The sequence below is a fragment of the Neolamprologus brichardi genome, unplaced genomic scaffold, assembly GCF_056152115.1.
Source record: "Neolamprologus brichardi isolate AB-2024 unplaced genomic scaffold, ASM5615211v1 NODE_ptg000033l+_length_6344489_cov_1, whole genome shotgun sequence".
NCBI classification, from domain to species: domain Eukaryota; kingdom Metazoa; phylum Chordata; class Actinopteri; order Cichliformes; family Cichlidae; genus Neolamprologus; species Neolamprologus brichardi.
In genome coordinates this window covers 1,620,574-1,645,690 of record NW_028270137.1, presented here as the reverse complement: position 1 = coordinate 1,645,690, position 25,117 = coordinate 1,620,574, and the positions used below count along the sequence as shown (strand labels likewise).

General features: G+C 41.9%; 1 protein-coding gene across 2 annotated transcripts in view; it reads right to left on the bottom strand.

Moving 5' to 3' along the window:
- The window catches only part of vps8 (VPS8 subunit of CORVET complex), an 80,256-nt gene extending 61,197 nt beyond the window's left edge, over positions 1 to 19,059 (bottom strand). Inside the window, exons 1-6 of one of the 2 annotated variants that reach the window (XM_087837446.1) lie at positions 18,938 to 19,059; positions 14,415 to 14,483; positions 5,805 to 5,939; positions 5,094 to 5,183; positions 2,628 to 2,660; positions 2,293 to 2,347 (exon numbers count right to left, since the gene is read on the bottom strand). In XM_087837446.1, the coding sequence (XP_087693572.1) occupies positions 2,293 to 2,347; positions 2,628 to 2,660; positions 5,094 to 5,183; positions 5,805 to 5,939; positions 14,415 to 14,483; positions 18,938 to 19,009 (454 nt within the window). In that variant the 5' untranslated portion in view covers positions 19,010 to 19,059. Of the gene's footprint in view, positions 1 to 2,292; positions 2,348 to 2,627; positions 2,661 to 5,093; positions 5,191 to 5,804; positions 5,940 to 14,414; positions 14,484 to 18,937 lie in introns of both variants that reach the window. The other variant, XM_087837445.1, reaches the window with a different exon arrangement.
- Between the last annotated feature and the right edge of the window lie 6,058 nt (positions 19,060 to 25,117).

Sequence of the window (25,117 nt, the reverse complement as noted above, 5' to 3'; positions counted from 1 at the left end):
CTTTTCATCCATTCACACTAAGTTGATTACACTGGAGAGCAACTTGGGCTTCAATATCTCTCCCAAGGATACGTTAGCATGCTAACTGGAGCAGCCAGGGATCAAATCACCAACTTCCCAATTAGTAGATGATGTCTCTACGTAGGGCTGGGCGATATGACCCAAAATTCATATCTCGATATTTTTTAGCTGGGTGGCGATATAAGATATATATCTCGATATTTTTTTAAAGCCATAAGTTAAGAACAAAAAGAGAGTTCTTAGTCACACTGTGTCCCAGATGTCACACAGGCATTTTTATTTACATACAGCATAGATTTACATGAAGAAATTACTCAAAAATAAATTATCAGCATTTATTAAATAATCATGCTCCATAAATAAAAGAAAACAATGTTGCTTTTGTGCATAACAAAAAGCTCATAATTGTGCAGTCAAAATGTAAACTAACAGACGCTGAGCATAATAACAAAGAGATTTCACAGCTGCTCTGTTCCCAACTTCTACTGTGTGACTGACAGCCTTGAGTTTGAAATCCTCTTTATGGCCCTTATACACACACAATATGCTAATATTATGTTGAAGCACAGTACGTATCACTCCGCGAGGCTCCTCGATAGCCGTAATGCGCCGACAATCCATCAAGCGCTGCAGCTCCTTAGCTTACCAAAGTCGTACTAAAACATTTTTTGACAGATTGCTGAGCGCCGTGTACCACCTAAAATCAGTTCGCGGTCAGTAAGCACAACCAGAATTCATACATAAGGCGCGCTGTCAACTTTTGAGAAAATGAAAGGATTTTAGGCCGTGCAGCGCCTCTGGGCTGCATGACGTTAGCGCGGTTAGCTCGCTAACACATTGACGCCGTCCAGCCCCACAACTCGCTAACGGAGATTTGCCGTGAAGCTATGGGGAAGGAGGGGGAGTTGTGTTCAGTGAAGGAGAGGCGAGGCCGAGTAACGTTGCGCAGAGACAAAAGTGGACGAAAGAGAGGCAAACTTGTGGCTCCACAAGTATAATTATAACGTAACTTAGACTATATCGATATTAAGGATATTGTCACATCTTATATCTCGTATGAAAATATGTCGATATTTTTTAAAAACTCGATATATCGCCCAGCCTTATCTCTACGTGCTGAAACATCTGTACTGTGTACTAACTGTAAATACAGATGGCTTTCCAAACACACATATCCTAATGCTCGAGGACAACTAAGGCGGTTAATATGCTCAATGTGAAACCCGTGGGGCGATCATCTGAACTGTACAGGCATGAAAATGGAAGTGCAGAGTGCTTCTAGCAGTCTAGAAAACACAACATGCAACACTTTGGAAAGTAGTTACAATGTAACTGTTGTTGCTATGATACTGACTGTGAAATGCAGTTCTAATAATCATGTTAATGTTTCCTGATAACAAATGGTTACTTACAGTTGTGATGAAATAAATCAAATTCAATCCCATTTTTAGAAGCACAGAGACGGTCTTTATTCAAGCAAGTCAGGAAGTCAGTTGTGACGTACACAGGAAAACATCATGACTTTGTGCAACACACATTCTGCTTTTAAAATTTCATACAGTTCATTTCCCATTTGTAATGTAACGCTGAAGCCGTAGCGTTACATTATCCTTTATTACTACATCGCTACACTAAACTAATGTAAATGAACTGATTAAAGACTGTGGAGCCACATATCATCTTTACTATAACAAACATTTTTCCACAGATATGTTTGACCAGTGTAAAGACACATTCAGTCGATGCAAAGGCAGCGCGTGCACTTTCATCAAGTCATCAGCATCTTCATCGCTAAACGATCAAACCTGATTGACACGTTCCACATGTACTCAAACTGATGCCAGTTTTTGAGCGAGCTCACAGTTGGCCTGCTCCAAGCTGCTTTTTTACACTAGTGAAATGAGCTATCGACCCCTTAGCGCAGAACAGTCCAACGTGGTCCTAAATGATGACCTCTCTGTCGGCCAGAGCCACGTAAAACGCCACCGTTAGCTGTGATGTGACAGTCACTGAGTATCCTTCATCTCAATAACACTAACACTGAACGTAAAACGCTGTATTTGGCTAAACCACTGTTGTATATCTTCAATACAAACATCTGCATCTGCAAACATCTAGGTTCCTGTCAATCAGTAAGTCAAGTGTTTTGGGTTTTTCTTCTATTTATGGTTTGTTTCTGGTTCATTGGTGATAAAGTGATAAAGTTATTCTCAAAGAAAAACATTGTTGACAGTGTGAATGTAAATAGACAGTGTTACAGTTCAGACTTACCAAAGACCAAAGCCAGACCGTGAGATGTTCCCACAGCAATGACACCCGACACTGTCTGAAGACAGGAACGCACAGCTCAGAACAGACTGAACATGGAAACGTTTTAAAACAGACAAAAACAAATGACAAAACACATCAGCTGTGACTCCAGCTGACGGCCGTCATCTTTCTGCTCTTGCTGTCATTGCTTGTCAGGTTCTGCTATGTGCTGATCCACGTCTGTAGCATGCAGACATCCTTCGTATTGTAAAATATTTGTAATTATTGATGCAGGTGTACATATTCAGTCACTACACACTCTTTGTGTTGAGATGAACTACTTAATGAATACTCACTATAGCTGTTGGAAGTCCAGCGTCCACTTTGTCCTGAGTGAAGACACAAAATGTTTTAGTTAAGAGTAGAGATGGGTGTCGAAACCCGGTTCTTGTTGAGAACCGGTTCCCACTGTTTCAGTTCCTTGGAATTGTTTGTCATTTTTGCAAACGATTCTCTTATCGATTCCAGTCGCCCCGAATGACGTCACCACGTTGTGGAGCGTCATTTACCTGGCAGGAAACACGGCGGCTCAAACGCTCAAAAGTTTGGTTCTACTTTACGAGAACGGATGACAACAGGGCAACTTGCAATACTTGCAAAGTAGATATTTCATTTAAGGAGGAAACACTACGAATATGCAAAAGCATTTGCTCACAAAACACGCGATGACCTTAAATGAATGTCGTGTTTTTAATTCCGGACTCGTGAATCTCAACCCAGCAGCAGCGGTAACGTTTGCACGTCCTCTCCCGTTAATGCGGCAGGTAAATAATCAACTAACAGTGCAGATTATGTTAGCGCGATCTGCCTTATTACAAAACCTGCCATTACTGTGCATTTAGGTGACCATGATGAGTAGAGGTGGGAATCACCATACATCCCACGATACGATATTATCACAATACTTAACGCACGATACAATATTATTGCAATTTTTTAAAATATTTTGCGATATTCAGATTCTGTACATAAAGGTAAACTTTATCAATATTCATTTTATCTAATATCAAAGTCTCACACTCAGTCTTTCTCTCATTTCAGTTTGATTGTTGACAAACTGAACGGTTTGTATTACAGTCTAGTCCAACTTAACTGAATCAACCATCTGGTACAATTATAGCTATTCTGAACTATGCAGTTTATGAAAACTATGCAGCCCCTTCAGCAACTGAAGAATTTGAAAGTAAATTAAAACAAAATAAAAAAGTTTTAAACTTAATTAAAATAAAACATGTCTTAAATTAAAATAAGTAAACTGTCATGTTTATTGCTGCCAAAAACAAGTTAAACACATTTGGACAGTGAAGGAATGTCAGGATTCTTGCTCAGAAAAAGGATCAACATGCTCTGAAGTCAGAGCACAAAAACCTTTTTGTAACAAAATATCGATTTCTGCTGTCCCTGTATCCATACATTATTAGCAAACAAAATATCACCATGCTACACAGTATCCATTTTTTCCCCACCCCTAATGATGATGAGACAGAGTCTGGCTCAGATGCTGGCAGTTCTCGCTGCAGTCTACCGTAGCGTCTCCTTTCAGGCAGGATAGACGAATGTCACCGAGCAGTGACTCAGTTTGTGGTCAAAGGTTTGAACCCGTTCACAGCAGATGATTTTCAGTAAGTGAATGTGTTTAATTGTAGGCAGGGACATTACTGGATATTCTTGTGTAATTGCTACAGAATAATTTATGTTATACTTTGTTATTGCTACAGAAGAATATTTATTTTCTTGTTTAACATTTACAATTTTTTTCCTGGGGACCCTGTGACACCCCATTGAAGAGCCGTAGGCTGTGGATCTCTTAAGATGTCACTGTTGGGTTTGTAAGGCCATGTTATTCCTAAATTTCTATCTTGTTCAAAGAGAAGATATAAAACAAAGTTCTAAGCTAATCGACCTTAGTGTTCTCCTTTTCAAAAGAGAATCGAAAATGGAATCGGAATCATGAAAATCTTATCAATACCCATCCCTAGTTAAGAATGAGGAACGTTTGAAATTCAGATTTTGATTCTGCAACTGTGTTGTTCCTTTTCTGTGCTAAACTCTTTCAGATTGCTCGTGGAGATAAAAACCCGCTCGTGTGTTATTAGCTTGGTAAGAAGTCTTAGACTAGGTTAAAGTACAGACTTGGATTGGGATTAGCTTTGGGTCAAGCAGCTCTTATGTTAGGATACGACTGTAAACATGTTGTGTGTCTGTGTGTCTGTGAAGCATGTGTGATTGTGTAAATGCAGCTTTACATTTTGAGGACAAACTCTGGTTTCAGGTGAGTTTTACAAACCGTCAGTATGAATGAAATCGAACACGATGCAGACTTTCAGTTTGAATTCATTGAAATTATAAATGAAGCATCACACGGATGCAGTGATGCTCTTAAAGAAAGAACACATTTTGTGCTCTTCCAGGTTTTGTAGTGTTGCTCAGTGAACACCACCCTGACTGATTTAGCCACTGACTTCCTGTTATCTCTGACAGCTTCAGCTTATCTATGGTCTGCTTCACCTGCAGAGCTCCAGTGAACAGTTACTAAATGAAAGGTCAACACTTATCAGCTTCATTTGAATTAAGAGAACAGGTCTCGCCTGGGTATTAAAAGGTTTGCAGTCACCTATTTCATTCATTCTCTAAATATATACAATGTATCCAATTCTCTGTGGAGGCGTCCAGAGTTACAAAGTTACCACAAAAGAGTGTGGAAACATACGAACTGGTTTGTATTTATCTGTGATGGTTGTGGATGTGTGTTACAGCCTTACAGCAGCAGACACGATCTGTGCAGAGATGCCCTTCAGCAGGCTGTGTCGAAGCACACATCCATGAACCGTTGAACTCATGTCCACTGTCCTCTTCCTTCTTTAACACAGACACACATAAAAACAGAGGTAAAGAAAAGCACACACACACACACAAATGCATTTATTAACTTATCTACAGCACAAACATGATGGCTGGCTGCTCCTCCTGCTATCAGCAGTATCTTTTACTCAGTGTGATTGTTTTTAATGTACTCTTAATTTGATCTGTTATTGTATATTTTACACATGTTGGTGTGGGATATTGTATTTGTTTTAAATGTTATATACCTATGTGATATGTGACTTTTGTTGCCATGATGCCAGGTCTCTCTTGGAAATGAGATTTTAATCTCAATGAGATTTTTTACCTGGATAAATAAAGGACTAATAAATAAAAATCAGAACAACGTTGTTTCCTTTTCCGTTACAGCAGCAACTACAAAGCAGTACCCAACACACTCAACAGACACACCTCTAATTTATACTCCTAAATAAAATAAATAAAGCTTCTACATAAAGCATTTAGAATTACTGACTAATTGAAATATTTGCATGTATTGATTTTAGTCTGATTCTTCAGATCATCACTTTTCTTTTTTCTCTACATAAAAATGTAAGAATACGTTTTATATTAGTGTGTGTGTGTGTGTGCGTGTGTGTGTGTGTGTGCACATGCCGTTTCAGGTGTGATGGGTCTCCGCTGTCAGAGCTGGCCAGAGAGGAGGTCTCACAGGAGTGAGCATCCATGTTGTCTGTGTTTAGGATGCAGGTGTCCTCCAGTACGAACGGTTCCTCCTCATCCTCCAGCTGCAGCAGAGCACAACGTCACAAACACACATCAACTCAACACTTCACAAACACGGTCTCTTCAGATCCCAGCAGAAGGTCGTTAAGTTGTGCATTCATGTGAGGAAAAGCATTTGCAGAAGTTAATAGTGGAGAAATGTAGCATCCCTCTGTGATTGTGTTCATATGTCTGTAACTGCAGCAACACTGCACAGATGACAGAAGGCAGATTTTATTTGCCTTCTCTCTCTTAAAGGACATGTGTTGCTCAGCGATGCCTCCGAGGCTTTGATTCTTTCAGACATGCTGGAGTTTTACTGACTGATGTAAAGGTGGCCGTGCTTTTGGCCCCTCTGCTCTGAAACAACCTTTCAGAAACGTGCTGTCACTTAATGTAATCACTGTCTGTCTTCTATTTTTCATTTTACTTTAATGTTTAACTTTCTAAAGCAGACCTGGGAAATGCAGAGCAAGAGGGCAACAGGACTGGCCCACGTGAGCTGGGATTCACATGTAAATACGTTTACATCATGGAGTTTGTCCCATTTCAGCCATCAAACATTTTGACAGGTTTTAGATATTTTTGATGACGTTATCCCGTCTTTCACAGCTCCACCTCACTGAAGCTGTGCCGCCCTCCAACAGTGTCTCATGTCCCTGTGCCTGCTTAACCCAACATTAGTAAAAACTCAGATTATTTATGTGCCCAAACCAAAAACACCAAATCATAAACCAGAATAGAAAAACTAGAGATGGCACGATACCACTTTTTTATGTCCGATACCGATTCCGATATCATAAATTTGGATATCTGCCGATACCGATATGAATCCGATATAGAGTATTTGGTAATCAATAAAACTGTTTTTTTTATAAATATCTTGCTGCACTTTGTATAAGTTCATACTCAAGTTTAAAAAAACAAGAGACTGAAGCTATTCTGTTACACCTGTATACATACACCCCACCCAAAACATTTATAGTTCAGCAACACTGATCAATCTAATACATTTAAACCTGCACCATCCTCCCGTTTCTGATATTTTAAAGAGTACTTAGTGGAAATATTAACCAACCTAACTAACAGGGTTGCAAACTCCCAGGAAGATGCACAGATGGTACCTTCCCAAAGGAAAAAGTACTACAGCTTACTAGATTTGATTTGATTTGATATACCTTTATTAGTCCCACAAGGGGAAATTAGGGTGTATATACTGTTTATAATGGAGCACTGTAACAAAAAATAATTTCCCCAGGGATCAATAAAGTATTCTGATTCTGATATTAGACTTATTAGTTACTATATACAATAATGGATTTCTATACATTTGATCAGGTGACCACGTTTGTTGTAAGATTCAGATAATTATTTATTCAAAGTTTTTAAATGACATAACAAAGAAAAGTATATCTTTGTGCCCCCCTCTCCCTGTTAATGCCCTACCTGCCCCCCTGGCAACACTTTGCTAGACCCGCCCCTGCACAGTTACCAGCTGTCAGCTACTTAGAAAAAGATCCTGGTGTTATCTGTCTCTCAGAAACAGTTCATAACTTCAACTCATCCATGTCACCTAAAAGGTAAACCTGTTTCTCCATCAGCTGTTCAGCTCTGATGATTCAGTAAGGACATCTCCTGGTTTCATCTTCATGTTTCCCTCTCACCACATATCCAAACATCATGACCAGCAGCTTTACAGCTGTGGCTCCAGCAAACATCAGCTGATACTAGAAATTAATATTAAATAAATAACAACAGCTGATCAAGCTTAAACGTGCTGCTGTTGTTTATCCGCTGGTCTCCTCTTTCTAGCACAAAGTGGGCGATAAACAAACAAAGACGGACTTGTGGCAGAAAAGTCGATCAGCTGATCATTGATCAGTTTCATGTTTGAAGTAATAACAGGAGAGGGAGGGGGAGCGAATGAGAGAAGTAGATGCAACTGCACAGCAAAGACAGAATAACTCCAGCTTTGTGTCTATTTTTTAATTCTAGTCCGGGACAAATCGCTTCCTTTCCACCTCAACATGGATCAATACTGTGGATCAATACATCAGTTGTTAAGCTTAACGTGGAAACACTCTGCAAACACTCAGGGATGAACTTACACACTTGCTTCACTTCTCTGGGATAGTTTTCGCTGAGATGAAACGCCGCGGTTAGGAAGCATGTAGGAGGCTCCAAACGCTCCAGACCGCCGACAGGTGTCGCAGACAACAGCCGCTCTGTCACGTGACACATACTGCTGCGATGCGCCGAGCTGGGTTACACCAAGTAGCGCATTTTGTGAGGTGATTTTGTGATACTTCGGATATGATTACATTTTTTATTTCTCTCCGATATCCGATCCAGTAATTTAGGTCAGAATCGGACCGATACGTAATATCAGATCGGTCCATCTCTAATAAAAACTGAAACTCCTGAACCAAAAGCCAGGGGCTACTGAATCCTGACTGAAACTCCCAAAGCATATCAAAACTCAACACCTGGCTCACAAACACCTGCACATCACTCACTATAGGATTTATTGACACTGATAATCTATTTTGGAAGCATTCTTCACTTTTATTAGCCCTCGTCAGCCGGTTAGATACCCGAGTCCTAGCAGCTGAGGAGCTGTGCAGACTGCTGCATGTGACAGACTCTCCTCTTCTCGAGCTGCTGCAGTCAGGAATAGTTCTGTTTCATCTTCCAGCTCCACTTTCAGTACAGCACATTACAGTCCTGGCTCCACAGTGCTGTCACCAGCTCTTCCCTTACTTTATGCTCAGTCGTTATCCCAGTTACTGACACAAGGTCACACTTTAAGACAAAGTGGTCATAATAAAGCACTAACCTACCAATCTCTGTAATTATAACTAACATAAGGAAAAATGAGACTCTTTAGTTCTCATTGAGACTGTTCCTGTGCCTCACCAGCTGATCTCTATTAGGCAACATGTGTTTTTTGCTCTCTCTCTCTCTCTCTCTCTCTCACCTGCAGGGGCGGTGCTCATTATGGGCTCCGCCCCCGGCCCACGCACCTGCCATCTCCACACCTGCTGCCTCTCTGGGTGATCGAAGGCCTATTTAAGATGGCAGCACTGTGTTATTCGTCGCTGGTTGAGCGATCAGCGTCAGTCACTCCGGTGGTTTGTATTAATAAACTGTCTGCTCTGCAGGTCTGCGCCTGAGTCCATTCACTAAAACCTGACAGAGACTTGGCTCGAACCACAGGACGCTGCCCTCTTGTGGAAGTTCTCAAATCAGCTTTTATGTTCCCTTCTTAAGCTCACTGTGGTTGGGAATCTAAGTTACACATTGATGATTCTTCTAACGCTGACCAAGTCATTGAATTTAGTGAAACATGTTACTCGTCCCAGTCAAAACAGTGGGCAGCACCCTCGACCGCGTTTTCACCCTCGATCCATCCTGAAACTCCCGGTGTGTGTCTGTTTTACTGTTTTGTTTTCACACTTCTACACGTTTTGTCTTCCCACAGGACATCTAGACACTTTTTTCTACTTAATAAGAATTTGCCTGCTACATTTTCAGCTCATTCAGCTGTGGTCCATCAGTTACTTGGACTGGTTGAAGGTATTAGCAGACAGCATAACAGAAAGAAAGGCAGGAAAGCGAAGGTGAGAGTAGGGACTGGAAAATGTAGGCTGTATGAGAGGTAAAGGGTGGGAGCTGGCTAGATCGGTAGAAGGAAGGCAGATATATGTGCAGGAGACCAGGTGGAAGAGAAGGAAGGCCAGGAGCAATGGACTGAAAAATGTTCGACCATGATGGAGACAGGAAGAGAAATGGAGGAAGGCTAATTCTGAAAGGACAGGATCAGTCCGAGTCTGAAGCTGGAAATCAAACGGGTGATGTTGTTATTGGTGTTTAAGAACCACAGGTTGGATGTCCGTTTAAGGAGAAAGACTAATTCTAGAGTAAGATGGATTAAGTAGGACACAGTGTCCATAGGGGAGAGAGTGGGGACTGGAGAAGACTTCAGTGGACATGTAGGTGAAGAAAACAGATGTTTTCAGTAGGTATGGTATTAAGGAGAGAAACGCAGGAGGACAGATGTTGGTGGATTCTGATACTTCAGAAGGATGAGGAACATAGCATAGCAAGGCAAGGGGCAGGTATGGTGGAGGTTGAAGGAGGAGGAATACTCCACAAAGTTCAGGGAGGAGCTGAGAAAGCACGACTGGAGTGCTGAGGAAATCCTGGTGTCTCCTCTTGGACAGAGGAAGGAGAACATGAAGTTTTGGTGATACAGGAAAGCATTCACAGGAAGAGGTTGGCAATGAAAAGGTTCAACAGTCATGGAGATGAACAAAGTAGATGGGAGGCTAGATGTACAATAAAGAGGGAGATGGCAAAGGAAAAGCGTTATGTGAGAATGAACACTGTGGAAAGAGAAAAGGAGTGGGTTCACCACAGCCAAGGCCTAGACACGTGCAGAGGAGGGAGAAAGGATCTGGACAAAGGACTTCGAAGATAGAGCAGCCAGCAAGGACGAAAAGAAGAAGACCACAGAGAAGGTTCCTGGATGTAGCAATGGAAGAGATCAGGAGGGTTGGTGTGGGAGAAGAGGACGCTATGGATAGGGTGAGATAGAGTCAGGTGACCCCCAAGCGGAAAAGCCGAAACACGTCATAGAAGTAAGATTAAGGCATTTATGATGGCTACATTTTCACTATTCCCAATCCAAAAGAAAACAGTCTCGCTGGGATACAGATGTTTCTCAGCTTTAACACTGCACACCCATCTGGTCACACAAGGTGGGCAAGGCTTGTTCCCACGAGGAAAACTCCAGTGTGGGTCTGAAACAGGAGATTCCTGCCAGGACGTCAAACTGACTTATGTCTGAATCAAAGAGAGCTTTGATCATTTGTTATGTGACTGCTTTTTTTAAGCTCCTAACTCTCTATGGCATGACAACTAACCACAGCATATGGTAAAATAGAGCGTTTCTTATCTCTATACCACCTGCAGAATAGTTTTATGTCTTTCACTAAGCAGACACTTTTGGTCAGGGAGTTAACCGGTAAGTAGCCAAGATCACATTTCTAATGTGCTCTGCTTTGATTAGATTATATGCACCCACATGCTTACTTTGGCGTCCTTTCAAGGGCGCTTTGAATAAGCAAACACCATTCGTCATCAAGTCACTGTAGTCTACTGTCAGTGTGGAAGAAAAATGAATCGTAATCAGATTTACAGACACTCCTTTTCTACACAAAGTAACAGTAACAACTCTTATTTGTCCAGTACATGTGTCTGCATCACAAAGCTGTTACACCATCAAGCAACAGCACGAAGTCACTGCAGCTGATAAAAAACTATTTAAATTGAGAAACAGCTAAAAGAAAGTGTTTTCACCTGAAGCTCTGACACCAGACGCAGAACAGCATCCACACAATAAAAGCTAATAGCTGTTAGTTGTTATTAGCCAACCAGTATTGAGTCACAACATATGCCTGTCCTTTATTATCCTGGCACACAGGTAGGCGTGCCAGGATAACAAAGATAACACATTAAAGTGGAAAGATTAGCCTGAGTAACAGTAAGACTGAGTAAGCTTTACTGAGGCAAAGGACATTTATCTAGCTGCTGTTTACTTCCCCAAGCCTTCCAGCAAACCCCAAGGACACTTTGGTTAATGACCGCCCACTTTAAAATCTACTGGCTTTTATTTTGCTGTATAGTTGGACACGCATGCAATTTAACTGCTGAGGGAATCAGTCAAAGGGTCGGACAACTGACAACGGCTTTCCTCTATAGCCCGAGCTGAGAATCTAACACATAAAACCCAGGAAACTTTAACTAAAGGTTACATCTACAAGTAAATAAAGATGGTAAATGACCTGTATTTGTAAAGCGCTTTACACAACCTGTCATCCACCCACACATTCACACTCTGGTGATGGCAGCTACATTGTAGCCACAGCCACCCTGGGGCGCACTGACAGAGGCGAGGCTGCCGGACACTGGCGCCACCGGGCCCTCTGACCACCACCAGTAGGCAACGGGTGAAGAACACAACGACCGAGACTGTCCAAGCCGGGGCTCGAACCGGCAACCTTCTGATTACAAGGCAAACTCCCAACTCTTGAGCCACAAGTAACTAATTACAATCACAATAATATAACAAGTAACCAACAGGAATTAAATACGTGGACTTCCTTATTCTTATTCATCTACATAATTACCACGGTTAATTTCAAAGCGTACTTGAACAGTCACGTTGACCCATTCGTTAAATATCTGTGGGAAAGTGCAGCGTGACGACGTGTTTAATAACACAAAACACTCATCATCCAGCATCGGACTGAAGCCTTAAATACTGTGCATAAAAATATGGAAAACTTCCTGTTTTCCTATTTATGTGAAACACATACTGCACAACCACCTGTGTCACAAGACAAGGCGTGAAGCTTGCACTGAGATACTAACGGTACAGTTTGGTATATTTTGTTGTATATATTTGGACAAAGACACCATTGTCGTCATTTTCCTGCGTACGTGTCCACAATACGTTTCAAGCAACCAAGACGGAACTGACAGGCAGACTTTCAGTTTTCCTTCCATAGTTTAAAAAAAGAATTGCATTAACTGTTTACAGACATTGTTAAACCAGGTCTCTCATTTCCATCATCTCTACAGAAACTACTCACATTCCAATTATTTCAAAGCACTGCCTTTGATGAAGCAATCAGTGTGCTGTGGGTTGGTGTCTTGCAGCGTCTATCACCCTCAGACCAACGTGTTGGTGGAGCAGCTGGATAAAACTCCACAATTCTCACGGATGAATGCATTTGGGATCACTGCCTAGACCAGGGGTCCCCAATCCCAGTCCACAAGGGCCGGTGTCCCTGCAGGTTTTAGATCTCACCCTGGGTCAGCACACCTGAATCACATGATTAGTTCATGGCCTCTGGGGAACTTCAAGACATGTTGAGAAGGTAATTTATCCATTTAAATCAGCTGTGATGGAGGACATGTCTAAAACCTGCAGGGACACCGGCCCTCGTGGACTGGGATTGGGGACCCCTGGTCTAGACCCTCTGCTGTTGGCCCTGTGGGAGCTACACCAGGACCTTCCCCCTTTGAGTTACTCTATGGCAGGAAGCCGCGGGGGTGTTTAAACTGGGAGGAAAGTCCAAGCCCACCTAAGAAATAAATTCAATAAGTTCTGGCTAAAGCTACACACAGTGGGGAGGTTGTCATTGGAGAATATCCTCCAGACCCAGGAACAGGAACCCAACAGAGGGGCGAGGCCCAGACCAGTGCTGTACTGCTCCCTTTCTCTAGCTCAAAGTTACTCGCCAAGTGGCAAAGAGCCATGGTGGGGGGACGTTGACCATAACCTCCTCAAAGCATCGCGAGAGGCTAAAACCACTTCTCCGGCGAGCCTGGTGAAGGGAAAAGATAAGCTGGGGCCGGGGACGCCATGTTTCACTATTCCCACCTCCCTCCATTGTGAGGACTATCTCACACAGGCCCAGAGGGCGGATGTTGCTGCGATGCAACAGCGTTTTGCAGATGTGTTCTCCTGCCTGGTTGTACCACTCACATAGAGTACAATTTTCAGTTACCTAAACACAAAAGACAAATTGTTAAGATGGAATAGGCGGAAGATTCACGCGTGGTGAAGAAAGATGGGTCTGTATGGTTCTGTGTTGGCTACCACAAGACCTGAACGAAGTCTCACAGTTTCATGCGTATCCCATTCCCCGGGTCGACGGGGGTGGTTGATTGCTTTCGCCATTACCTCCTGGGGCGCTCTTTCACCATCTGGTCAGATCAAACCCTGCTACAGTAGCATGAAGCATGAAGCATGCCAACACCCAGATCACCCAGTTGGTCCATAGGCTGGGGGAACACATAGTCACTGCTGATCATGGGGTAAGGTAGGCTAGGCTGCACGGCTCCCCAGCCTAGGTCAGAAGTGGGGGACAGGGTGTGGTTTGTGGCTCAGCTACAGGGAAGGGGAGGAGCAGCGGGTTCAAGGTGTGGCGTCATCAGCTCATTATGCCTCCTCTATTTGAGTACAATGCAGGGACCTGATGATAGAGCAGTGATTGGCTGAGCTGGAGTATGGAGCTGGAAAGCTGTGGAGTGGACTGACTGAAGAACACTGGAAATAAACATACACTTGGGTGTGGTTTAGCTCAGCGGGATGAGCGGGCAACCATATGCCATATGGCTGAGAGCAGCGGGCCCGGGCTCAGGGTTCACATGTCTCCCCCCCCCTCACTCTCTCCCTCTGCTTTCCTGTCAGTCTTCACTGTAACTATCCAATAAAGCCAGAAAAAGGCCTAAAAATAATCATTTAAAAATAAACATTTCATTGGCAACGAGAATATGATTCCCAGAGAAAACATAAATATTGATGTTTAACATGATTTAAATGTGTTTGTGTCATCATTTGATCATTTTAATGATATATTTGCTTTTTCTCACCACGATACACAGAAAGCTTTGTAGCTGATTATAAACACTTTCACATGGAGTACCTCGTTGAGAATGCTTTCCAGTGTGGGAGGTGTATCCACTTGTGGAATGTCAAACTCCTTATCATCAATCTGAGAACAAAAGTAAAACAGAAACAGGATCAGAAAGCTACACTAGTGTCTCGGTTTCCTGCTTTAACTGTTCATGTACACAACGCATGTTAGCACAAACCAACACAAGAGAGCATACAGCACAATTATGACTACAATTTAAAAATCCATATAATTGTAATTTGTGACTGAATATTCTTCAAACTAAGCTTTGCTTTGCAAGGAAAATACATTTGTTGAGTATGTGGGTAGTGCCCATGAAAAACTTGCCAACCAGCTTATTTTGCTATTTACTGTTTGCTGCTGTTTATTTGATGCCTGAAGTCTAAGGAATCGAGCTATATTTGCAGTTTAACAACTTTCCATTTAACAAACTGGAGCTTCAGTAGCATGTGGAAGTTTTAATCACTGCACTGGTTCAGGACAGTCTGACTGTTTGTGGAAGCCAAGGCAAAAGGTGCTTCATCCACATGAATCAGCTGTGCAAAGACCTGCAGACTGCAGCTTACAGCCATTACAAGTTAAAGGAAAGTTTTCACTGCTAAATTTACTGTTGTTAATGAGTCTGAAGGTTGATTTTATATGGACAACAGCTGATGCACTTGTGCCCATGAGCAACACAGACTTCATTTCTTCTCTATAAGAATCATGACTCTGTGTCCTAAAAACATTATTTGACACTATTTCCCTTTTTAAGCAGATCGTGCTCCTGCAGACTCCAGATGAAACGTCCACTCTGTGTGTGGCTCCAGTTCTCACACTCGGTCACATCTAATAAAGATGATCGTGCTGCGGTTTACAGACACATGTAACGACGGCTGTTCTATCCTGAACGCTCTGCTTTTTAAGCCCAACATAAAGGAGAAGTGCTGCACTCTGTGTACACATGCTTCGATGCAGCTGACCAACAGATGGCAGCATTAGATAGCTACACTGTGTTATGAGAGCCTTCCATAAATATGTGCTAAGGTTATAATGCAGGGATATGTTACTAATATTACTTTACATGACAGCAGCACAGTGTGAAGCCTGTTAGGAATGTCTCAGTTGAAGAAAGAGACCCTACAGAGTAGAAAAGTACATTTTAATTATTGCTGAAACACATTCCACTGTGTAATATCATAATTAGGGGCAGATCATTCTGACAGAGAGCAGAACAAAAAGCAGTCAATATCCAAAAGAGAGCTTTGAATGTCCTCATGAAGCCAGAAGACTCCTTAACCCTTTAAGACCTACCATAGAACCAAGTCCGCCAGAGCTTATATTATATGTTTACATGCTGTGGAGCCATTTTTGGGAGCATTTCAAGTTGCTATACATCAGTACAACCATTATAGCCCAACTCTTAATAATATGTCTGCATTAAGTGCATAGTAATTACATAAATTGCAAAAAAGTGCAATAAACTACAAAAAAATTGAAAATCGTTTTTGTTTTTTTAACATATATTTCTAGTTAGAGAAATTTAAGAGGCTTATCCCTCAAAACTGTAAATATGAAAAAGTTGCACAAAATAGTTTCACACCACAGGAAATTTATTTTGAGTGTCTTCATAGTTTTATTTTTGAAATACACCAATTTTTATATACTGCAGGAAAAACGAAAATAAATATTATAGTGCAAATTTGCAAAAAAGCAGCATATGCATCAAAATAAACTATTTCCAGCAGTGCAATATGAGTCCTAAGCATCCCAGAAACCACACAGAAAGTCATAAAGTCAAACATAACTTTTAAAAACACCAGTATAGGCTCATGAGGCCCTGATGGTAAAAAACTACTTTTCTGCAAAATGACGTCACTTCCGGTTTCGGGCAGGTCATGGCGGACATGTGAAAGTTCTCGCTGATGGACGTAGGAAGTGTTATGAACAGCTGATCGGATCGGCAAAGCGTGTTTCTGGAATATTATGTTTTTGTTGCTGCAAGTGCTTTTTATGCAGTTTTTGCAAAACTATATGTGGAAGGAAACTGTGACCGAGGACAAGCTGATGGCATAAGATGTAAGTACAACTCCTCCGGTTTCATATGCAAAAAAAATTATTGCGCTAGCTCAGGTGGTTGCAGTGCTGCCGGGATTTAAAAATAGTTACGCAAAACGGAGCGTGCCCGCTCCAACCGGCTTTAAAGGGTTAAAAAGCTGCTGAGTGTCTAACTCCAACTGAGGTTTTAGGCTTCATGAGGCAGCGAACACAAAGAAAAGCTACTTTTCCATTTATGGATTAATTTTCTGATACTTTTTTCTTTCAGTTGCCGTCTTTTTTGTTTCTCTTAATGCAGGCAAAAGCTTGTGCAATTAAATGAAAAGAACCCATCTTTTTGCCCACATCGTCTAGAAAGTCTTGCTCCTCAAGCAAACAGCAGCTGAATGGCCAATCTAGCAGAATCCCCTAATAACTTGCTATCATTTCATCATTATTCAATCACACAGCTTGATTCACTGAACACAGATTCAGGTGCTGGAAACATTTCAAGATAGAGCTGGTGCAGTAAATGCAAATGTCCCATCACATCCCAAAGCTGCTCTATTTGGATCTGGTGACTGTTTAGGCCATCGTAATATCTGAGCTGATATGAGATGGTGTTATCCTTCTGGAAGCAGCCATCAGTGCTGTCATAAAGGGATGCTCTTGTGCATATCTTGGTTGTAACAAGTGGTTACTGACTTGCATTCCTAACAGCACGAAGCAGACTCGCCATTCTTCCCTGACCTCTGACAACAGCAAGGCTTTTTCTCCCAGGGAAATACCCAGGAAATTATGCTTAATGCACTAAATTCATACCATGTGATTGGCTGATTTAAGAATTCCCATTCAAATGCAGTTAAACAATTGTACTTAATTGTACCCAATTAAGTGGACAATTAGTGTATCTTAGGAAAATCTGAGATCATGTATCAGAAGAACTAAAAAAAGATGCATCTGTGCACTGAAGGTGTTTTTGCAGAGGACGATGAACACTGTTTTATACCAAACAAATGCTGAGAGTGTAAAAAATGTCATTTATAAATACAAAAGCTCATCTTTTGTTTACTTTAAAACTGACCACAGATGCACCGATCAGCCAGGGACAAGAATCTTCACCATGTTTTGGGCCCTGACCAGTGACCGGCCAGTCAGCCTCGCATATATGATTATGAACCATTTGATTTTAAGCATGCAAAGCACTTGCTCAGCAGCACAATGTCGCTCACACATTCACAGGACAAGCTAACATGTGGTTAGCGTGGAAGCTCTTTGCTGTGAGTGCAGAAACAAAGTCAACTGCAAAAATGTGCGTGACAACAAACCTAATCAGACACTAAATCACGTTCACTCAGCTGAACATGGACACTGATGATAACAAAGTGGATAAAATTAACAACATCCAGAGCTCAGAGGCAGCCGCAAGCTAGCCTCATGATGAGGACCGAAGAAGGTTAAAGGTCAATTGGGGAGACGCATTGATTTCCTGTTATATGCTGAAGTTATAAACATCTGATGGTAAATGATGGAAGCACTTGACATTTGTTTTGTTACAAAAATCTTTGCACTTGCTTTTGTCTGGTGAGGTAAAGGTGGGAGGGTGTACACCAGCTTGTTTTCTCCTCATCTGTTGTAGCTCTCCAGCAGCAGTGCATGTTTCAGTTGTTTCAATGACAGAAGATCATGAAATTATTTCTCTGTTTATAACAAATATTTTGCATTGAAGAAAAGTTGTTGGTTGTTTTTGCTTTTATTTAATGTCAGTTATAGCTCTTAGAAATAAAACTGGAATCTGCAAAAAGGGCCAGGTCAAACTAAGGAAAAGAGAAAATCAGAAATCGGAATGGCAAAGTAAATTGCAATTGGGTGATTCTATGATCGTCTTATATAAATACAAATGTCCACAGCTGATTTGTTTATTGCCAGTCTGGGGGATCGACATTGCCGGGGTTTCATTTAGATAAACTGTGCCCGTGAGATGCACAGTGAAAACTACTTGATTACATCCCAAAACGTTGACTCTGCTCATCTGGACGTAAAAGCAGTTCATTCTAAGCGTGCACGACACATTAACTTTTGGGGATTTCCTTACCTGGATGATTGAGCATGATCACATGACAACTGTCACACTTTAAAATACAGCCTTGGTCATAAATGGGTTCACCAAGCTCACCTTGAAAACAGTAATGCTGCTATGGGCTTTCATCACTACATTAAATCATATTATGGCAGTTTCAAAAAGTGTAAACAAACAGGCGCCACTGGGCCTCATTTTGAGCCATCGTAAGATAATAATGATCGTTATTAACACGCCATTTCTGCCCTTTCACGTGAGAGTCCCACGCGTTGGTGATTTATTGCAGTCGCATGTCATTCTTTCACACCTAGATAAGGTGTAGTCAAGCTCTTCGTGCACCTTTAAACGTCACCGCTGTCAGCTGAACTACACCACAGCGGAGTTCATGCTCCCGCTAACCCCACACAGCAAAGAGGACAAATAAAGAGTCTCTCACCGAGTCCACTTCCATCAGGTTAAACTGGGAAGAGGCAGAGAGTAGGCTGTGGGAGTCCGGGGAATGCGACATTTCTCTATTTACATGGACAAAACTCGGACCGCTGCGGAAAACAGAGGCGCTTTCCGTATATTGATCTACGCATGCGCGACAATGCGTAGACAACGCAAATCGGAACTCGAAAAGGGCTTTTTCGTCCTTCCTTTCACAATAAAAGCGCAGGACACTGTGACTTCTAGCAGTGAACTAGGCTCAATCCTCCCAGTGACCCTGTGTGAAGTGGAAATAAAAGGATGCACAGACATTCTCCTCGTTAAATTAACTCTGGCTATAAAGCCTATTTAATGATCGATGAAAAAAATGTTTAAAAAAAACTTTTAAAAGTAACTGCACAAACAAAACAAAATTTGTTTAATTACCAATCAAATCATAAGAAATATTAATTGACATTGTATAATACGTGTCAATTACTCTTTAGTTGCACTGTAAAAGTCACACTAAACATATTTCACACAAAATATTTTAATCATTGTCTCTGTTTTAAAAAATACAGTAATATATGCTTATGAGATTTGGCTTGAATTCAAACTCTGCTTCGTACATTCTGCATTTCAGAAAAAATCACAGAGAAAATTCATTACAAAATACACACACAAGAAGCTTAAAACTCTCCTGCAATTGAAGAATTTTAACTGATGTAAGGAAAGACAACCACTTTGTAGAAACAAGCAAAAATAAGATGCAGATACTGCTGTTGAGGTATTTTAATCAGAATCTCAATCATAAATTCAAAAATAAAAAATATAAGTAGATTTTATAAAGGCTAGTAATATCTCAGAACAATACAAATCACTGTCTCACTCCCTGGGGATGGTATGTGTTCCTCAAGCTCCTTGGGAGTTTGAGGGATCTGTGCATCTTAGCTGATCCTAGTCTTCTGGACAGAGACCTCTGATGTTGTTCCTGGAATCTGCTATAGCAACTTTTCCACTTTTGGGAGTTATAGCTCATAATGTTCTGGGACTTTCCTTCAACATCTGCTCCAACTGGTCCTGCAGTCCCTGGTAATTCTCTGGTTTCTCATTTTCTTTCTTCAGACTTTATCCTTCAAGCTCGGGTCCTCTACCAGACGCCTGGGAGCTTGACAATCCTCCGATCCTCCACCTCTCTGTCGCCCCTTGGTATTTTTCATTGATCATTTATTTCGAGCATTTGCGTACACATAAACAAAATAGAGCATGTATACAGGAAGGAAAACACTGTCTTCTAGTACAACAGGTGCTCGAAAAGGAGCGAGAAGAAGTAATTCTTATATATCTGTTTAAGCCCTGTGGGAGTGTCCGCATGCAGAAAATACAGAGACATGCTACAAATGTACTCACAGAGAGAACACAGAGAAACCAGACAGACATGGGCACGTGACTGGGTAAACAAACATGAGGACACTGATGACAGGACACAGACATGAGACAGAAAAACCTGGACACGAAAGGAACAAACATAAACAAACCAGAAATCTATCATTATAAATAACAAACTCTAGAAAACTAGAACACAAATATCGTGTACTTTCAAAGAAATAACCCAAAATTGCAAATCAAAACTCTGTCAATGATCCAGGACCATGACAGGGTGCTCTGCTGAGCACTCCCAGCTGCTGGGGTTGTCTCTTGTAAATTCTGCCTTTCCTGTGTTCCTGTGTTCCTGTGTTCCACGCCTCCAGAACCAGTGGGTCCTGAGCTGGCACCAGCTGTACCACCCGAACCAGCAGGTACCAAGTCAGCGCCTCCACCCCACCTCAACCTGAGTCAGAGCTTCTCGTTTAGCCTTCACCTTTGGGTTTCCTCTCCTTCCTTCGTTGCCAGCCTCCAGCTTAGTCATTCGTGGGTCTTAGACGCTGTCATCGGCCACTGCCAGTGTAGCAGATATGATGTGTTGTGACAACAAACAGGGAGTGGTTGCAGAAGTGACCTTATTTTCTAAAAGACAAAATGCAGCAGCAAAATCAGTGGACACACACAGCAGCGGGCCTTTCTTCATCCCAGTGTGGAGTCCATGCAACTCTGGCCCACAATATATAAAAAACATGAAAATGTCAAAACAGTGGTGTGGTTTCAACAGACACTTCAAAATCAAATGTAATAGCAGGGTTAAACTGAGACAAGTATATTTGCATAAAAGGCTTGACGTCACGGGGCGTTACATACCTCTTGAGCCCCATGGTACCGGGGGTGTTGGGGCTTAAGATTAAAGTCCTCAGCTTCCCTGTGCTGACTGGTGCGTCCTCCCTCATAGTATGTGTTTCTGCAAGATTTGTAGATTTTTGGTTCCTTGCTTTTTGACCTGAATTATTGTATACACAGTTTAAGTTCATAAAGTTTACCTCCCTTATTCCTGAGTCTGTATCTGGGTCCTACTCTGTGTGCCTCACAGCCAACCAGCAGGTTTTCTGACTCTTTGTAGGTCCAGCAAATCAGCTGATCAATCAAACACAGCGATAACATGGTTACCGACAGTGTTGGGGAGTAACGGAATACATGTACCGCCGTTACGTATTTAAAATACAAAATATGAGTAACTGTATTCCGTTACAGTTACCGTTTAAAAAGGTGGTATTTAGAATACAGTTACTTTGTTGAAATAAATGGATTACACGGCGGTACTTCCCTGTTTCATATTGTGGCGGGTCAGGACTGTTTGGGTTTTGTTTGACAGCTACGTTCTGTTGTTCCAGGCGGCAGCGTTACGGTTGCCATGGTTACAGGGTGACGCTCTCTCTCTGCGTGTTTCCTGGGTGAGAGAGGCTTTTTGTTGTTATTGTGCTAAGCTAACAGGCAGAATGCTACAGGTATAGCTCTAAAGAATGTAGCATCATGGGCAGTGTAGTCCGTGCTGCAGGGAGAATGGACTGCCATACACGTTATGTGTCTGTGAGCGAGGGAGGGAGAAAAAGGAAAAGTACGAGCTGTCATCGAGCAAAAACGGGAGCTGGAAGCATGTAAATATAATAATAACCACTGCAGCCAAGAAGAGAGCCTGACGAGCCCAGTTGTAAGTAAGCTATTAAGACTCGACTGTACACCGTGTTCGTGTTTTCCTCTGAAACAATAAGTTCTGTTGGAGCAGCCTTTCAACGCCTCTCTCTGTGTCTGCTAGCAAAGTTGACCCAGACAACAAAGTAAAGCTAGTTTTCAGCTACGAGCCGACACAGAACCCACCGTATTAGCCAGAGGTCCCTTTACTACGGTTCGGAGCCGCGGACCTTCAGTAACAGTAATAAATCACAGCAATAGTACATTCATGTAGTTGTAAACAGCATGATGATATATTAAGTAATCCAAAGTATTCAGAATACGTTACTCTCATTGAATAACATAACGGAATATGTTACAGAATACATTTTGGGGCATGTATTCTGTATTCTGTAATGGGATACATTTAAAAGTAACCTTCCCAACACTGGTTACCAAACATCTGATGCCACTGGGCCTGAGAGGAAATTGGTATCCTCATAAAACATCTCCTGTAATGAAATGTATTTCACACTGCTGTGTAAACCATTTTTGTAAATTTAAATATTATTAAGAAAAAGTCAGACAAGAGGATATTCAGGGAATACTAGAAGCAGGTTCAGTCTAATAATAGATTAAATGTTAAGCCTGGCATTTTCAGCATCTGTGTGAATGTTAAAATCACTCCCTGTAATTTTATCTGAGCTAAACACCAAATCAGATAAAAAGTCTAAGAAATCAGAGACTCTGAGTAGGCCAAGTGGACGACAGATACAGCAGGTAAAATACATATTAAATGTCACCAATTTTCTAATTAAATATATTTCTAAAGCTGCTGTTGACATGAAATTCAGCCCAGATGTTGGCAATAACTTATCAAATCAAAGAAATTCAGCCATAGACATCTATGGTCGACATCTATCAACGCATAACTTGAGTTATATGAACAACTATTCAGAAAGTTGTCTTAAGCTGTAATGCAATACAGCATTAAAGTTGTTAATCCATCTGCTGGATCATGGATAGAGAGCCGGACGTGTACGGAGGTGTAGTCCTGCTCCTAAATGAAGTTTTCCCTTTGACTGTCTTTTTAATTCCCTGAAGCCAACTGGTTGCAGTGGAAGCTTAGCTTTATTGACAGAGAGTGAAGAGATGACAGGAAAGCAGAGGGAGAGAGGAGGAAGAGATTACGTTGATGCATGCTCAATCATCCAGGTAAGTAAATCTCCAAAAGTTCATTCTGTTAATCTGGAAATCTGGAACTCATCTCACATCACTTAGTAATGACAACAACATTATCATCCTACCAGCAGACAAGGGTAGGTGCACAGTTTTGCTAAACCAGAAAGACTATCATGAGAAAATTTTGTCACTACTCAGTGATGAAAATACTTATGAGCCCCTGAAACGAGACCCAGGAAGTGGCTACAGGAAGAGGGTGATAGGCTGTCTGAAGCAGTTAGAACAACCCAAGGCTATTGACCGGACCTCATACCACAGGCTGTACCCAGGGGAAGCTACGTCAAGTCTGTACGGTTTACCGAAGATACATAACCAAGTCCTGAGGAGTCAGTTGAACGGTACGAACAAGATCCGGGCTATCAACACGTACGCCCTGCCCGTGATCAGGTATCCTGCTGGGGTAATAAGCTGGCCAAAGGAGGAGATAGAAGCCACTGACATCAAGACAAGAAAGCTCCTGACCATGCATGGAGGGTTTCACCCCAAGTCCAGCACCCTGAGGCTGTACACTAAGTGGAAGGAAGGGGGTCGGGGACTGGTGAGTGTCAGCACCACAGTCCAGGATGAGACAACAAACATCCAAGAATACATCACGAAGATGGCCCCAACTGACCAAGTGCTCAGTGAATACCTCAGGCAGCAGAAACCCAAGAAAGAGGAGGGAGACGAGGAAGCATCATGGAAGGACAGGCCACTGCACGGTATGTACCACCGGCAGATAGAGGAGGTGGATGAAATCCAGAAATCCTACCAGAGGCTGGACAAAGCTGGACTGAAAGGCAGCACAGAGGCACTAATCATGGCAGCACAGGAACAAGCTCTGAGTACAAGATCCATAGAGGCTGGGGTCTATCACACCAGCATACATGGAACGCCATAACCAAGTGGCCGGCATAGTGTACAGGAACATCTGTGCCGAGTATAACCTGGAAGTGCCGAGGTCAAAATGGGAGACGCCCCCAAGGGTGGTGGAGAATGACCGAGCCAAGATCCTGTGGGACTTCCAGACGGACAAAAATGATTGAAATATCTACATACAGTGGTCCCTCGCTATAATGCGGTTCACCTTTTGCAGCCTTGCTGTTTTACTGGGTTTTTTTGTGCAATTTTGCATGTTTTTTTTTTTTTTTTACAGCGCATTGTGTTCTGCCTCCTGATTGGCTGTAGACCATTGTCAGTCAGACACCTCCGTGCTGTGTCTCCTGTACAGTACAGAATGCGTTCAGTTTGTCAAATTTACATAAATCTTCAATCGCTAGCAGTGTGACTCCGAGACTTACAAACATACAGTATAGCACTGTATGTTTGTAAGTTTTCTCCCCAACAAACACAACAATGTCGACAAGACGTTTTGCACCGTCAAAGGCACCTGCGGTAGCACCCAAAAGGCAGAGGAAGACGCTAACCATTCACACAAAAATTTGGACTTCCTGACATGCTAAAGGAAGCTAAAAGTTACCGTATTTTTTGGATTATAAGGCGCATTAAGCAAAACAAAACAGCCAGATAAGTCAAACTTTACTCAACTCATTCTTCTTGCTTCCTCTACTTCCGTACAATTGATTCATTAATGTTGAATTTTCTGGCAGCTGCTCTGTTCCCATGTCCTGGACCAAAAACAGGGTTTGATCTATGGTTTCTTTCTATAATACTGGACTTATTTTTCTATGAAGGTTTGAACTTTGAGAGTTTAAACAACAGAGAAAAGTGTGAAAATGTTCATGCCTGTCTGAGAAAAGTGTATAAAGTGTGTATTGAGGGGTTTTACAGCCTTAAAGCATCTATATTAATTGTAAAATATAAAGTTGGCTACTTTGCGGATTTCACCGATCGCAGGTTATTCTTAGAATGTAACTCCCGCGATAAACGAGGGACCGCTGTATATCTATATCAATAAAAAAATTCCCCTTGGGGTGCCTGAAGCCAA